This window comes from Salvelinus fontinalis, unplaced genomic scaffold (genome assembly GCF_029448725.1).
Source record: "Salvelinus fontinalis isolate EN_2023a unplaced genomic scaffold, ASM2944872v1 scaffold_0101, whole genome shotgun sequence".
Classification (NCBI taxonomy): Eukaryota; Metazoa; Chordata; class Actinopteri; order Salmoniformes; family Salmonidae; genus Salvelinus; species Salvelinus fontinalis.
The window spans coordinates 245,932-262,519 of record NW_026600310.1 but is presented as its reverse complement, the minus strand read 5'-3'; the positions used below and the strand labels follow the sequence as shown (position 1 = coordinate 262,519).

At 51.8% G+C, this 16,588-nt stretch overlaps 1 protein-coding gene across 1 annotated transcript in view; it reads left to right on the top strand.

Moving 5' to 3' along the window:
* Window positions 1-16,588, top strand: part of LOC129843263 (dedicator of cytokinesis protein 1-like) — a 278,497-nt gene that overhangs the window by 86,944 nt on the left and 174,965 nt on the right. Inside the window, exon 13 of the mRNA XM_055911883.1 lies at window positions 11,404-11,531. Within this exon, the coding sequence (XP_055767858.1) occupies window positions 11,404-11,531 (128 nt within the window). The remainder of the gene's footprint in view (window positions 1-11,403; window positions 11,532-16,588) is intronic.

The following is a 16,588-nucleotide window of genomic DNA, read 5'->3' as shown; positions in this document are numbered from 1 at the left end:
GACCCATGTCCCTCCATTCCTCCTCTTCTCCCTGACCCATGTCCCTCATCCTCCTCTTCTCCCTGACCCATGTCCCTCATCCTCCTCTTCTCCCTGACCCATGTCTCTCCATCCTCCTCTTCTCACTGACCCATGTCCCTCCATCCTCCTCTTCTCCCTGACCCATGTCCCTCCATTCCTCCTCTTCTCCCTGACCCATGTCCCTCCATTCCTCCTCTTCTCCCTGACCCATGTCCCTCCATTCCTCCTCTTCTCCCTGACCCATGTCCCTCCATTCCTCCTCTTCTCCCTGACCCATGTCTCTCCATTCCTCCTCTTCTCCCTGATCCATGTCCCTCCATTCCTCCTCTTCTCCCTGACCCATGTCTCTCATCCTCCTCTTCTCCCTGACCCATGTCTCTCATCCTCCTCTTCTCCCTGACCCATGTCTCTCATCCTCCTCTTCTCCCTGACCCATGTCCCTCCATTCCTCCTCTTCTCCCTGACCCATGTCTCTCCAGCCTCCTCTTCTCCCTGACCCATGTCTCTCCATTCCTCCTCTTCTCCCTGACCCATGTCTCTCATCCTCCTCTTCTCCCTGACCCATGTCTCTCATCCTCCTCTTCTCCCTGACCCATGTCCCTCCATTCCTCCTCTTCTCCCTGACCCATGTCTCTCCAGCCTCCTCTTCTCCCTGACCCATGTCCCTCCATTCCTCCTCTTCTCCCTGACCCATGTCTCTCATCCTCCTCTTCTCCCTGACCCATGTCTCTCATCCTCCTCTTCTCCCTGATCCATGTCTCTCATCCTCCTCTTCTCCCTGACCCATGTCCCTCCATTCCTCCTCTTCTCTCTGACCCATGTCTCTCCATTCCTCCTCTTCTCCCTGACCCATGTCTCTCTATCCTCCTCTTCTCCCTGACCCATGTCTCTCTATCCTCCTCTTCTCCCTGACCCATGTCCCTCCATCCTCCTCTTCTCCCTGACCCATGTCTCTCCTTCCTCCTCTTCTCCCTGACCCATGTCTCTCCTTCCTCCTCTTCTCCCTGACCCATGTCTCTCCATTCCTCCTCTTCTCCCTGACCCATGTCTCTCCTTCCTCCTCTTCTCCCTGACCCATGTCTCTCCATCCTCCTCTTCTCCCTGACCCATGTCTCTCATCCTCCTCTTCTCCCTGACCCATGTCTCGCATCCTCCTCTTCTCCCTGACCCATGTCCCTCATCCTCCTCCTCTCCCTGACCCATGTCTCTCATCCTCCTCTTCTCCCTGACCCATGTCTCTCCATCTTCCTCTTCTCCCTGACCCATGTCTCTCCATTCCTCCTCTTCTCCCTGACCCATGTCTCTCCATTCCTCCTCTTCTCCCTGACCCATGTCTCTCCATTCCTCCTCTTCTCCCTGACCCATGTCTCTCCATTCCTCCTCTTCTCCCTGACCCATGTCCCTCCATCCTCCTCTTCTCCCTGACCCATGTCTCTCATCCTCCTCTTCTCCCTGACCCATGTCCCTCATCCTCTTCTCCCTGACCCATGTCTCTCATCCTCCTTTTCTCCCTGACCCATGTCTCTCCATTCCTCCTCTTCTCCCTGACCCATGTCCCTCCATCCTCCTCTTCTCCCTGACCCATGTCTCTCATCCTCCTCTTCTCCCTGACCCATGTCCCTCATCCTCCTCTTCTCCCTGACCCATGTCTCTCCATTCCTCCTCTTCTCCCTGACCCATGTCCCTCCATCCTCCTCTTCTCCCTGACCCATGTCTCTCCATCTTCCTCTTCTCCCTGACCCATGTCTCTCCTTCCTCCTCTTCTCCCTGACCCATGTCTCTCCATCCTCCTCTTCTCCCTGACCCATGTCTCTCCATCCTCCTCTTCTCCCTGACCCATGTCTCTCATCCTCCTCTTCTCCCTGACCCATGTCTCTCATCCTCCTCTTCTCACTGACCCATGTCTCTCCATCTTCCTCTTCTCCCTGACCCATGTCTCTCCATTCCTCCTCTTCTCCCTGACCCATGTCTCTCATCCTCCTCTTCTCCCTGACCCATGTCTCTCCATCCTCCTCCATTCCTCCTCTTCTCCCTGACCCATGTCCCTCCATTCCTCCTCTTCTCCCTGACCCATGTCTCTCATCCTCCTCTTCTCCCTGACCCATGTCCCTCCATTCTCCTCTTCTCCCTGACCCATGTCCCTCCATTCCTCCTCTTCTCCCTGACCCATGTCTCTCATCCTCCTCTTCTACCTGACCCATGTCTCTCATCCTCCTCTTCTCCCTGACCCATGTCTCTCTATCCTCCTCTTCTCCCTGACCCATGTCTCTCCATCCTCCTCTTCTCCCTGACCCATTTCTCTCATCCTCCTCTTCTCCCTGACCCATGTCTCTCCATTCTCCTCTTCTCCCTGACCCATGTCCCTCCATTCCTCCTCTTCTCCCTGACCCATGTCCCTCCATCCTCCTCTTCTCCCTGACCCATGTCTCTCATCCTCCTCCATTCCTCCTCTTCTCCCTGACCCATGTCTCTCCATCCTCCTCTTCTCCCTGACCCATGTCTCTCCATCCTCCTCTTCTCCCTGACCCATGTCCCTACATTCCTCCTCTTCTCCCTGACCCATGTCCCTACATTCCTCCTCTTCTCCCTGACCCATGTCTCTCATCCTCCTCTTCTCCCTGACCCATGTCTCTCTATCCTCCTCTTCTCCCTGATCCATGTCCCTCCATTCCTCCTCTTCTCCCTGACCTATGTCTCTCCATCCTCCTCTTCTCCCTGACCCATGTCTCTCATCCTCCTCTTCTCCCTGACCCATGTCTCTCCATCCTCCTCTTCTCCCTGACCCATGTCCCTCCATTCCTCCTCTTCTCCCTGACCCATGTCCCTCATCCTCCTCTTCTCCCTGACCCATGTCCCTCATCCTCCTCTTCTCCCTGACCCATGTCTCTCCATCCTCCTCTTCTCACTGACCCATGTCCCTCCATCCTCCTCTTCTCACTGACCCATGTCCCTCCATTCCTCCTCTTCTCCCTGACCCATGTCCCTCCATTCCTCCTCTTCTCCCTGACCCATGTCCCTCCATTCCTCCTCTTCTCCCTGACCCATGTCCCTCCATTCCTCCTCTTCTCCCTGACCCATGTCCCTCCATTCCTCCTCTTCTCACTGGCCCATGTCTCTCCATCCTCCTCTTCTCACTGACCCTTGTCCCTCCATTCCTCCTCTTCTCCCTGACCCATGTCCCTCCATTCCTCCTCTTCTCCCTGACCCATGTCCCTCCATTCCTCCTCTTCTCCCTGACCCATGTCTCTCCATTCCTCCTCTTCTCCCTGACCCATGTCTCTCCATCCTCCTCTTCTCCCTGACCCATGTCTCTCCATCTTCCTCTTCTCCCTGACCCATGTCCCTCCATCCTCCTCTTCTCCCTGGCCCATGTCCCTCCATCCTCCTCTTCTCCCTGACCCATGTCTCTCATCCTCCTCTTCTCCCTGACCCATGTCCCTCATCCTCCTCTTCTCCCTGACCCATGTCCCTCCATTCCTCTTCTTCTCCCTGACCCATGTCTCTCATCCTCCTCTTCTCCCTGACCCATGTCTCTCATCCTCCTCTTCTCCCTGACCCATGTCCCTCATCCTCCTCTTCTCCCTGACCCATGTCCCTCCATTCCTCTTCTTCTCCCTGACCCATGTCTCTCATCCTCCTCTTCTCCCTGACCCATGTCTCTCATCCTCCTCTTCTCCCTGACCCATGTCCCTCATCCTCCTCTTCTCCCTGGCCCATGTCTCTCCATTCCTCCTCTTCTCCCTGACCCATGTCTCTCCATTCCTCCTCTTCTCCCTGACCCATGTCTATCCATCCTCCTCTTCTCCCTGACCCATGTCCCTCCATCCTCCTCTTCTCCCTGACCCATGTCTCTCATCCTCCTCTTCTCCCTGACCCATGTCCCTCATCCTCCTCTTCTCCCTGACCCATCTCCCTCCATTCCTCTTCTTCTCCCTGACCCATGTCTCTCATCCTCCTCTTCTCCCTGACCCATGTCCCTCCATTCCTCCTCTTCTCCCTGACCCATGTCTCTCCATCCTCCTCTTCTCCCTGACCCATGTCCCTCCATTCCTCCTCTTCTCCCTGACCCATGTCCCTCCATTCCTCCTCTTCTCCCTGGCCCATGTCTCTCCATTCCTCCTCTTCTCCCTGGCCCATGTCTCTCCATTCCTCCTCTTCTCCCTGACCCATGTCTCTCCATCCTCCTCTTCTCCCTGACCCATGTCCCTCCATCCTCCTCTTCTCCCTGACCCATGTCTCTCATCCTCCTCTTCTCCCTGACCCATGTCCCTCATCCTCCTCTTCTCCCTGACCCATGTCCCTCCATTCCTCCTCTTCTCCCTGACCCATGTCCCTCCATCCTCCTCTTCTCCCTGACCCATGTCTCTCCATTCCTCCTCTTCTCCCTGACCCATGTCCCTCCATCCTCCTCTTCTCCCTGGCCCATGTCTCTCCATTCCTCCTCTTCTCCCTGACCCATGTCTCTCCATCCTCCTCTTCTCCCTGACCCATGTCCCTCCATTCCTCCTCTTCTCCCTGACCCATGTCCCTCCATCCTCCTCTTCTCCATGACCCATGTCCCTCCATCCTCCTCTTCTCCCTGACCCATGTCTTTCCATTCCTCCTCTTCTCCCTGACCCATGTCCCTCCATCCTCCTCTTCTCCCTGACCCATGTCCCTCCATTCCTCCTCTTCTCCCTGACCCATGTCCCTCATCCTCCTCTTCTCCCTGACCCATGTCCCTCCATCCTCCTCTTCTCCCTGACCCATGTCCCTCCATTCTCCTCCATTCCTCCTCTTCTCCCTGACCCATGTCCCTCCATTCCTCCTCTACTCCCTGACCCATGTCTCTCCATTCCTCCTCTTCTCCCTGACCCATGTCTCTCCATTCCTCCTCTTCTCCCTGACCCATGTCTCTCCATTCCTCCTCTTCTCCCTGACCCATGTCTCTCATCCTCCTCTTCTCCCTGACCCATGTCCCTCCATTCCTCCTCTTCTCCCTGACCCATGTCTCTCCTTCCTCCTTCTCCCTGACCCATGTCTCTCCATCCTCCTCTTCTCCCTGACCCATGTCTCTCCATCCTCCTCTTCTCCCTGACCCATGTCTCTCATCCTCCTCTTCTCCCTGACCCATGTCTCTCATCCTCCTCTTCTCCCTGACCCATGTCCCTCATCCTCCTCTTCTCCCTGACCCATGTCCCTCCATTCCTCCTCTTCTCCCTGACCCATGTCCCTCCATCCTCCTCTTCTCCCTGACCCATGTCCCTCCATCCTCCTCTTCTCCCTGACCCATGTCTCTCCATTCCTCCTCTTCTCCCTGACCCATGTCTCTCCATCCTCCTCTTCTCCCTGACCCATGTCCCTCCATTCCTCCTCTTCTCCCTGACCCATGTCCCTCCATCCTCCTCTTCTCCATGACCCATGTCCCTCCATCCTCCTCTTCTCCCTGACCCATGTCTTTCCATTCCTCCTCTTCTCCCTTACCCATGTCCCTCCATCCTCCTCCATCCTCCTCTTCTCCCTGACCCATGTCCCTCCATTCCTCCTCTTCTCCCTGACCCATGTCCCTCATCCTCCTCTTCTCCCTGACCCATGTCTCTCCATCTTCCTCTTCTCCCTGACCCATGTCCCTCCATCCTCCTCTTCTCCCTGACCCATGTCCCTCCATCCTCCTCTTCTCCCTGACCCATGTCTCTCCATCTTCCTCTTCTCCCTGACCCATGTCCCTCCATCCTCCTCTTCTCCCTGACCCATGTCTCTCATCCTCCTTTTCTCCCTAACCCATGTCCCTCCATTCCTCTTCTTCTCCCTACCCATGTCTCTCATCCTCCTCTTCTCCCTGACCCATGTCTCTCATCCTCCTCTTCTCCCTGACCCATGTCCCTCATCCTCCTCTTCTCCCTGACCCATGTCCCTCATCCTCCTCTTCTCCCTGACCCATGTCTCTTCATCCTCCTCTTCTCCCTGACCCATGTCCCTCCATTCCTCCTCTTCTCCCTGACCCATGTCTCTCCATTCCTCCTCTTCTCCCTGACCCATGTCCCTCCATTCCTCCTCTTCTCCCTGGCCCATGTCTCTCCATTCCTCCTCTTCTCCCTGACCCATGTCCCTCCATTCCTCCTCTTCTCCCTGGCCCATGTCCCTCCATCCTCCTCTTCTCCCTGACCCATGTCTTTCCATTCCTCCTCTTCTCCCTGACCCATGTCCCTCCATCCTCCTCCATCCTCCTCTTCTCCCTGACCCATGTCCCTCCATTCCTCCTCTTCTCCCTGACCCATGTCCCTCATCCTCCTCTTCTCCCTGACCCATGTCTCTCCATTCCTCCTCTTCTCCCTGACCCATGTCTCTCCATTCCTCCTCTTCTCCCTGACCCATGTCTCTCATCCTCCTCTTCTCCCTGACCCATGTCTTTCCATTCCTCCTCTTCTCCCTGACCCATGTCTCTCCATCCTCCTCTTCTCCCTGACCCATGTCCCTCTATCCTCCTCCATTCCTCCTCTTCTCCCTGACCCATGTCTCTCATCCTCCTCTTCTCCCTGACCCATGTCCCTCCATCCTCCTCTTCTCCCTGACCCATGTCCCTCCATTCTCCTCCATTCCTCCTCTTCTCCCTGACCCATGTCTCTCATCCTCCTCTTCTCCCTGACCCATGTCCCTCCATTCCTCTTCTTCTCCCTGACCCATGTCTCTCCATCCTCCTCTTCTCCCTGACCCATGTCCCTCCATTCCTCCTCTTCTCCCTGACCCATGTCCCTCATCCTCTTCTTCTCCCTGACCCATGTCTCTCCATCCTCCTCTTCTCCCTGACCCATGTCCCTCATCCTCTTCTTCTCCCTGACCCATGTCTCTCCATCCTCCTCTTCTCCCTGACCCATGTCCCTCCATTCCTCCTCTTCTCCCTGACCCATGTCCCTCCATTCCTCCTCTTCTCCCTGACCCATGTCCCTCCATTCCTCCTCTTCTCCCTGACCCATGTCCCTCCATTCCTCCTCTTCTCCCTGACCCTCCATTCCTCCTCTTCTCCCTGACCCATGTCTCTCCATTCCTCCTCTTCTCCCTGACCCTCCATTCCTCCTCTTCTCCCTGACCCATGTCTCTCCATCCTCCTCTTCTCCCTGACCCATGTCCCTCCATCCTCCTCTTCTCCCTGACCCATGTCCCTCCATCCTCCTCTTCTCCCTGACCCATGTCCCTCATCCTCCTCTTCTCCCTGACCCATGTCTCTCCATCCTCCTCTTCTCCCTGACCCATGTCTCTCCATCCTCCTCCATTCCTCCTCTTCTCCCTGACCCATGTCCCTCCATTCCTCCTCTTCTCCCTGACCCATGTCTCTCCATCCTCCTCTTCTCCCTGACCCATGTCTCTCTCATCCTCCTCTTCTCCCTGACCCATGTCTTTCCATCCTCCTCTTCTCCCTGACCCATGTCTCTCCATCCTCCTCTTCTCCCTGACCCATGTCCCTCCATCCTCCTCTTCTCCCTGACCCATGTCTCTCCATCCTCCTCTTCTCCCTGACCCATGTCTCTCCATCCTCCTCTTCTCCCTGACCCATGTCCCTCCATCCTCCTCTTCTCCCTGACCCATGTCCCTCCATCCTCCTCTTCTCCCTGACCCATGTCCCTCCATTCCTCCTCCATTCCTCCTCTTCTCCCTGACCCATGTCTCTCCATTCCTCCTCCATTCCTCCTCTTCTCCCTGACCCATGTCTCTCATCCTCCTCTTCTCCCTGACCCATGTCCCTCCATTCCTCCTCTTCTCCCTGACCCATGTCTCTCCATCCTCCTCTTCTCCCTGACCCATGTCTCTCCATCCTCCTCTTCTCCCTGACCCATGTCTCTCCATCCTCCTCCATTCCTCCTCTTCTCCCTGACCCATGTCTCTCCATCCTCCTCTTCTCCCTGATCCATGTCTCTCCAGCCTCCTCTTCTCCCTGACCCATGTCTCTCCATTCCTCCTCTTCTCCCTGACCCATGTCTCTCCATCCTCCTCTTCTCCCTGACCCATGTCTCTCATCCTCCTCTTCTCCCTGACCCATGTCTCTCCATCCTCCTCTTCTCCCTGACCCATGTCTCTCCATCCTCCTCTTCTCCCTGACCCATGTCTCTCCATCCTCCTCTTCTCCCTGACCCATGTCCCTCCATTCCTCCTCTTCTCCCTGACCCATGTCTCTCTATCCTCCTCTTCTCCCTGACCCATGTCTCTCCATTCCTCCTCTTCTCCCTGACCCATGTCTCTCGATTCCTCCTCTTCTCCCTGACCCATGTCTCTCCATCCTCCTCTTCTCCCTGACCCATGTCTCTCCATCCTCCTCTTCTCCCTGACCCATGTCCCTCCATTCCTCCTCTTCTCCCTGACCCATGTCTCTCTATCCTCCTCTTCTCCCTGACCCATGTCCCTCCATTCCTCCTCTTCTCCCTGACCCATGTCTCTCTATCCTCCTCTTCTCCCTGACCCATGTCTCTCCATTCCTCCTCTTCTCCCTGACCCATGTCTCTCGATTCCTCCTCTCTCTCTATCTTTTTCATCCCAGGAAGGGCTGTTCTCTATCCTTCCCACTGTTGGTCCCTCAGGCCCCTAGCTTTCATTTTAACCACACAGCACTGTGCTATACCTCTAGATTGGAATTGCTGGGTTTAATAACATATGGTAATTTATCATTGACCGCCTCAGGTAACTCTCTCCATATGGATTTCCTACTCGCTGACTCTCTCTCTCTCTCTCTCTCTCTCCCTCTCTCATTCCCCCTCTCTCTTTCACTTTCTCTCTCTCTATTTCTCTATTTTAATTTAATGGCGTTATTGGCATGGGAAACCTATGTTTACATTGCCAAAGCAAGTTAAGAAGATAATAAACAAAAGTGATATAATCAATAAAACTGTACAGTAAATATTACACATTTTACACTATTACAGAAGTGGGTGGGTGGGTGGGTGGGTGGATGGATGGGTGGATGATGGATGGATGGGTGGATGGGTGGATGGGTGGATGGATGAATGGGTGGGTGGATGGGTGGATGGGTAGATGGGTGGATGGATGGGTGGATGGGTGGATGGGTGGATGGATGGATGAATGGGTGGGTGGGTGGATGGGTAGATGGATGGATGGGTGGGTGGATGGATGAATGGGTGGGTGGGTAGATGGGTGGATGGATGGATGGATGGATGGGTAGGTGGATGGGTAGATGGATGGATGGATGGGTGGATGGATGGATGGATGGGTAGATGGATGGGTGGATGGGTAGATGGATGGATGGGTGGGTGGATGGGTAGATGGATGGATGGATGGATGGATGGGTGGATGGATGAATGGGTGGGTGGGTGGATGGGTAGATGGGTGGATGGATGGATGGGTAGGTGGGTGGGTGGATGGGTAGATGGGTGGATGGATGGATGGATGGATGGGTGGATGGATGGATGGGTAGATGGATGGATGGATGGATGGATGGATGGGTAGATGGATGGATGGATGGGTGGGTGGGTGGATGGATGGATGGATGGGTGGGTGGATGGATGGATGGATGGATGGGTAGATGGATGGGTAGATGGATGGATGGATGGATGGGTAGATGGATGGATGGATGGGTAGATGGATGGGTGGATGGGTAGATGGATGGATGGGTGGGTGGATGGGTAGATGGATGGATGGATGGATGGGTAGATGGATGGGTAGATGGATGGGTGGATGGATGGATGGGTGGATGGATGGGTGGATGGGTAGGTAGATGGGTGGATGGATGGGTAGATGGGTGGGTGGATGGATGGGTGGATGGGTGGATGGGTGGATGGGTGGGTGGATGGGTGGGTAGATGGGTAGATGGGTGGGTGGATGGATGGATGGATGGGTAAATGGATGGGTGGGTGGGTAGATGGATGGGTAGATGGATGGATGGATGGGTGGGTGGGTGGGTAGATGGGTAGATGGGTGGGTGGGTGGATGGATGGATGGGTGGGTAAATGGATGGGTGGATGGGTGGATGGATGGATGGATGGGTGGGTGGGTGGGTAGATGGGTAGATGGGTGGGTGGGTGGGTGGGTAGATGGGTAGATGGGTGGGTGGGTGGATGGATGGATGGGTGGGTAAATGGATGGGTGGATGGGTGGATGGATGGATGGGTAAATGGATGGGTGGGTGGGTAGATGGATGGGTAGATGGATGGATGGGTGGGTGGATGGATGGGTGGATGGGTGGGTGGGTGGGTAGATGGGTAGATGGGTGGGTGGGTGGATGGATGGATGGGTGGATGGGTGGGTAAATGGATGGGTGGGTGGGTGGGTGGGTGGGTGGATGGGTAGATGGGTGGGTGGGTGGATGGATGGATGGGTAGGTGGATGGGTAGATGGATGGATGGGTGGGTAGATGGATGGGTGGGTAGATGGATGGGTGGGTAGATGGATGGATGGGTAGATGGATGGATGGGTAGATGGATGGGTAGATGGATGGATGGGTAGATGGATGGGTAGATGGATGGATGGGTAGATGGATGGGTGGGTAGATGGATGGGTGGATGGATGGGTGGGTAGATGGATGGGTGGATGGATGGATGGATGGGTGGGTGGGTGGATTGATTGGGTATATTGCTATATGGATTGGTACTGTGTGTAGATGGAGGGGTATATGGATTGGTACTGTGTGTAGATGGAGGGGCATATTGATTGATGGGTATATTGATTGGTACTGTGTGTAGATGGAGGGGCATATTGATTGGTACTGTGTGTAGATGGAGGGGCATATTGATTGATGGGTATATTGATTGGTACTGTGTGTAGATGGATGGGTATATTGATTGGTACTGTGTGTAGATGGAGGGGCATATTGATTGATGGGTATATTGATTGGTACTGTGTGTAGATGGAGGGGTATTGATTGATGGGTATATTTATTGGTACTGTGTGTAGATGGAGGGGTATATTGATTGGTACTGTGTGTAGATGGAGGGGTATATTGATTGAGGGGTATATTGATTGGTACTGTGTGTAGATGGAGGGGCATATTGATTGGTACTGTGTGTAGATGGATGGGTATATTGATTGGTACTGTGTGTAGATGGAGGGGCATATTGATTGATGGGTATATTGATTGGTACTGTGTGTAGATGGAGGGGTATATTGATTGATGGGTATATTGATTGGTACTGTGTGTAGATGGAGGGGCATATTGATTGGTACTGTGTGTAGATGGATGGGTATATTGATTGATGGGTATATTGATTGGTACTGTGTGTAGATGGAGGGGTATATTGATTGGTACTGTGTGTAGATGGAGGGGTATATTGATTGATGGGTATATTGCAATATTGATTGGTACTGTGTGTAGATGGAGGGGCATATTGATTGATGGGTATATTGATTGGTACTGTGTGTAGATGGAGGGGTGTATTGATTGGTACTGTGTGTTTCCTGCAGACTGCCGGGAGATCCTGCTTCCTCTGATGACAGAACAGCTGAAGTTTCATCTGGAGAACCAGGAGGAGCTGGAGGCCTGCTGTCAACTACTGAGTAACATACTAGAGGTCCTCTACAGGAAGGATGTGGTGAGGAACACACACACCACTACCTCTGTTCTATAGTGCCCCCTATAATCAGACCCCTCTGTTCTATAGTTCCCCCTATAATCAGACCCCTCTGTTCTATAGTGTTCCCTATAATCAGACCCCTCTGTTCTATAGTTCCCACTATAATCAGACACCTCTGTTCTATAGTGCCCCCTATAATCAGACCCCTCTGTTCTATAGTTCCCCCTATAATCAGACCCCTCTGTTCTATAGTGTTCCCTATAATCAGACCCCTCTGTTCTATAGTTCCCACTATAATCAGACCCCTCTGTTCTATAGTGTCCCCTATATTCAGACCCCTCTGTTCTATAGTGCCCCCTATAATCAGACCCCTCTGTTCTATAGTGTTCCCTATAATCAGACCCCTCTGTTCTATAGTTCCCACTATAATCAGACCCCTCTGTTCTATAGTGTTCCCTATAATCAGACCCCTCTGTTCTATAGTGCCCCCTATAATCAGACCCCTCTGTTCTATAGTTCCCCCTATAATCAGACCCCTCTGTTCTATAGTGTCCCCTATAATCAGACCCCTCTGTTCTATAGTGTTCCCTATAATCAGACCCCTCTGTTCTATAGTTCCCCCTATAATCAGACCCCTCTGTTCTATAGTGTCCCCTATAATCAGACCCCTCTGTTCTATAGTGTCCCCTATAATCAGACCCCTCTGTTCTATAGTTCCCCCTATAATCAGACCCCTCTGTTCTATAGTGCCCCCTATAATCAGACCCCTCTGTTCTATAGTTCCCCCTATAATCAGACCCCTCTGTTCTATAGTGTTCCCTATAATCAGACCCCTCTGTTCTATAGTTCCCACTATAATCAGACACCTCTGTTCTATAGTGCCCCCTATAATCAGACCCCTCTGTTCTATAGTTCCCCCTATAATCAGACCCCTCTGTTCTATAGTGTTCCCTATAATCAGACCCCTCTGTTCTATAGTTCCCACTATAATCAGACCCCTCTGTTCTATAGTGTCCCCTATATTCAGACCCCTCTGTTCTATAGTGCCCCCTATAATCAGACCCCTCTGTTCTATAGTGTTCCCTATAATCAGACCCCTCTGTTCTATAGTTCCCACTATAATCAGACCCCTCTGTTCTATAGTGTTCCCTATAATCAGACCCCTCTGTTCTATAGTGCCCCCTATAATCAGACCCCTCTGTTCTATAGTTCCCCCTATAATCAGACCCCTCTGTTCTATAGTGTCCCCTATAATCAGACCCCTCTGTTCTATAGTGTTCCCTATAATCAGACCCCTCTGTTCTATAGTTCCCCCTATAATCAGACCCCTCTGTTCTATAGTGTCCCCTATAATCAGACCCCTCTGTTCTATAGTGTCCCCTATAATCAGACCCCTCTGTTCTATAGTTCCCCCTATAATCAGACCCCTCTGTTCTATAGTTCCCCCTATAATCAGACCCCTCTGTTCTATAGTGCCCCCTATAATCAGACCCCTCTGTTCTATAGTGTCCCCTATAATCAGACCCCTCTGTTCTATAGTGTCCCCTATATTCAGACCCCTCTGTTCTATAGTGCCCCCTATAATCAGACCCCTCTGTTCTATAGTGAGTCCTATATTCAGACCCCTCTGTTCTGTAGTTCCCCCTATATTCAGACCCCTCTGTTCTATAGTGTCCCCTATATTCAGACCCCTCTGTTCTATAGTGCCCCCTATAATCAGACCCCTCTGTTCTATAGTGTCCCCTATAATCAGACCCCTCTGTTCTATAGTGTCCCCTATATTCAGACCCCTCTGTTCTATAGTGCCCCCTATAATCAGACCCCTCTGTTCTATAGTGAGTCCTATATTCAGACCCCTCTGTTCTGTAGTTCCCCCTATATTCAGACCCCTCTGTTCTATAGTGTCCCCTATATTCAGACCCCTCTGTTCTATAGTGTCCCCTATATTCAGACCCCTCTGTTCTATAGTGCCCCCTATATTCAGACCCCTCTGTTCTATAGTGCCCCCTATAATCAGACCCCTCTGTTCTATAGTGTCCCCTATAATCAGACCCCTCTGTTCTATAGTGTCCCCTATATTCAGACCCCTCTGTTCTATAGTGCCCCCTATAATCAGACCCCTCTGTTCTATAGTGAGTCCTATATTCAGACCCCTCTGTTCTGTAGTTCCCCCTATATTCAGACCCCTCTGTTCTATAGTGTCCCCTATATTCAGACCCCTCTGTTCTATAGTGTCCCCTATATTCAGACCCCTCTGTTCTATAGTGCCCCCTATATTCAGACCCCTCTGTTCTATAGTGTCCCCTATAATCAGACCCCTCGGTTCTATAGTGTCCCCTATATTCAGACCCCTCTGTTCTATAGTGCCCCCTATATTCAGACCCCTCTGTTCTATAGTGTCCCCTATATTCAGACCCCTCTGTTCTATAGTGTCCCCTATATTCAGACCCCTCTGTTCTATAGTGTTCCCTATATTCAGACCCCTCTGTTCTATAGTGAGTCCTATAATCAGACACCTCTGTTCTATAGTGCCCCCTATATTCAGACCCCTCTGTTCTATAGTGTCCCCTATATTCAGACCCCTCTGTTCTATAGTGCCCCCTATATTCAGACCCCTCTGTTCTATAGTGTCCCCTATATTCAGACCCCTCTGTTCTATAGTGTTCCCTATATTCAGACCCCTCTGTTCTATAGTGAGTCCTATAATCAGACCCCTCTGTTCTATAGTGCCCCCTATATTCAGACCCCTCTGTTCTATAGTGTCCCCTATATTCAGACCCCTCTGTTCTATAGTGCCCCCTATATTCAGACCCCTCTGTTCTATAGTGTCCCCTATAATCAGACCCCTCTGTTCTATAGTGCCCCCTATATTCAGACCCCTCTGTTCTATAGTGAGTCCTATAATCAGACCCTTCTGTTCTATAGTGTGTCCTATATTCAGACCCCTCTGTTCTATAGTGAGTCCTATAATCAGACCCCTCTGTTCTATAGTGTGTCCTATATTCAGACCCCTCTGTTCTATAGTGTTCCCTATATTCAGACCCCTCAGTTCTATAGTGAGTCCTATATTCAGACAAACCCTTTTCCCAGATCATTATTCCCCTGAATCATGACCCAGGAGAAACGGGGCCCGTCACCACAAAGTGTCTCAGACTAGTGGTGATCTAGGACCTGTCCATATAATCTGATCTAGGACCTGTTCATACAATCTGATCTAGGACCTGTCCATACAATCTGATCTAGGACCTGCCCAATACAATCTGATCTAGGACCTGTTCATACAATCTGATCTAGGACCTGCCCAATACAATCTGATCTAGGACCTGCCCAATACAATCTGATCTAGGACCTGTTCATACAATCTGATCTAGGACCTGCCCAATACAATCTGATCTAGGACCTGTTCATACAATCTGATCTAGGACCTGCCCAATACAATCTGATCTAGGACCTGCCCAATACAATCTGATCTAGGACCTGTTCATACAATCTGATCTAGGACCTGCCCAATACAATCTGATCTAGGACCTGCCCAATACAATCTGATCTAGGACCTGTTCATACAATCTGATCTAGGACCTGTCCATACAATCTGATTCATTACTAACTGTTCATTACTTTTTCATGACACCATTACTATTAAAGTCTTTGAAAGCCAAGTGAACAAACAGATCATCGACCATCTCGAATCCCACCGTACCTTCTCCACTATGCCAATCCTGTTTCCGAGCCGGTCACGGGTGCACCTCAGCCACGCTCAAGGTCCTAAACGATATCATAACCACCATCGATAATAGACATTACTGTGCAGCCGTCTTCATCGACCTGGCCACGGCTTTCGACTGTGTCAATCACCGTATTCTTATCGGCAGACTCAACAGCCTTGGTTTCTCAAATGACTGCCTCGCCTGGTTCACCAACTACTTCTCAGACAGAGTGCAGTGTGTCAAATCGGAGGGTCTGTTGTCCGGGCCTCTGGCAGTCTCTATGGGGGTGCCACAGGGTTCAATTCTTGGACCGACTCTTTTCTCTGTATACATCAATGATGTCGCTCTTGCTGCTGGTGATTCTCTGATCCACCTCTACGTAGACGACACCATTCTGTATACTTCTGGCCCTTCTTTGGACACGGTGTTAACAAACCTCCAAACGAGCTTCAATGCCATACAACTCTCCTTCCGTGGCCTCCAACTGATTTTAAACGCTAGAATAAATAAATTTATTCTCTTCAACCGATCGTTGCCCGCACCTGCCCGCCCGTCTATCATCACTACTCTGGATGGTTCTGACTTAGAATATGTGGACAACTACAAATACCTAGGTGTCTGGTTAGACTGTAAACTCTCCTTCCAGACTCACATTAAACATCTCCAATCCAAAATCAAATCTAGAATTGTCCTCCTATTTCACAACAAAGCATCCTTCACTCATGCTGCCAAACTTACCCTCGTAGAACTGACTATCCTGCCGATCCTCGACTTCGGCGATGTCATTTACAAAATATCCTCCAACACTCTACTCAGCAAATTGGATGCAGTCTATCACAGTGCCATCTGTTTTGCCACCAAAGCCCCATATACTACCCGCCGTTGTGACCTGTATGCTCTAGTCGGCTGGCCCTCGCTACATATTCGCCGCCAAACCCACTGGCTCCAGGTCATCTATAAGTCTATGCTAGGTAAAGCTCTGCCGTATCTCAGTTCACTGGTCACCATAGCAGCACCCACTCGTAGCACGCACTTCAGCAGGTATATCTCACTGGTCATCCCCAAAGCCAATTCCTCCTTTGGCCGCCTTTCCTTCCAGTTCTCTGCTGCCAATGACTGGAACGAATTGCAAAAATCACTGAAGTTAGAGACTCATATCTCCCTCACTAACTTCAAGCGTTGGCTGTCAGAGTAGCTTACCAATCGCTGCAGCGGTACACAGCCCATCTGTAAATAGCCCATCCAACTACCCCGTCCCCATACTGTTTTTTGTTTTTTTTGTTCTTTTGCACCCCAGTATCACTATAATGACATCACAATACCCCATAATGACATCACAATACCCCATAATGACATCACAATACCCCC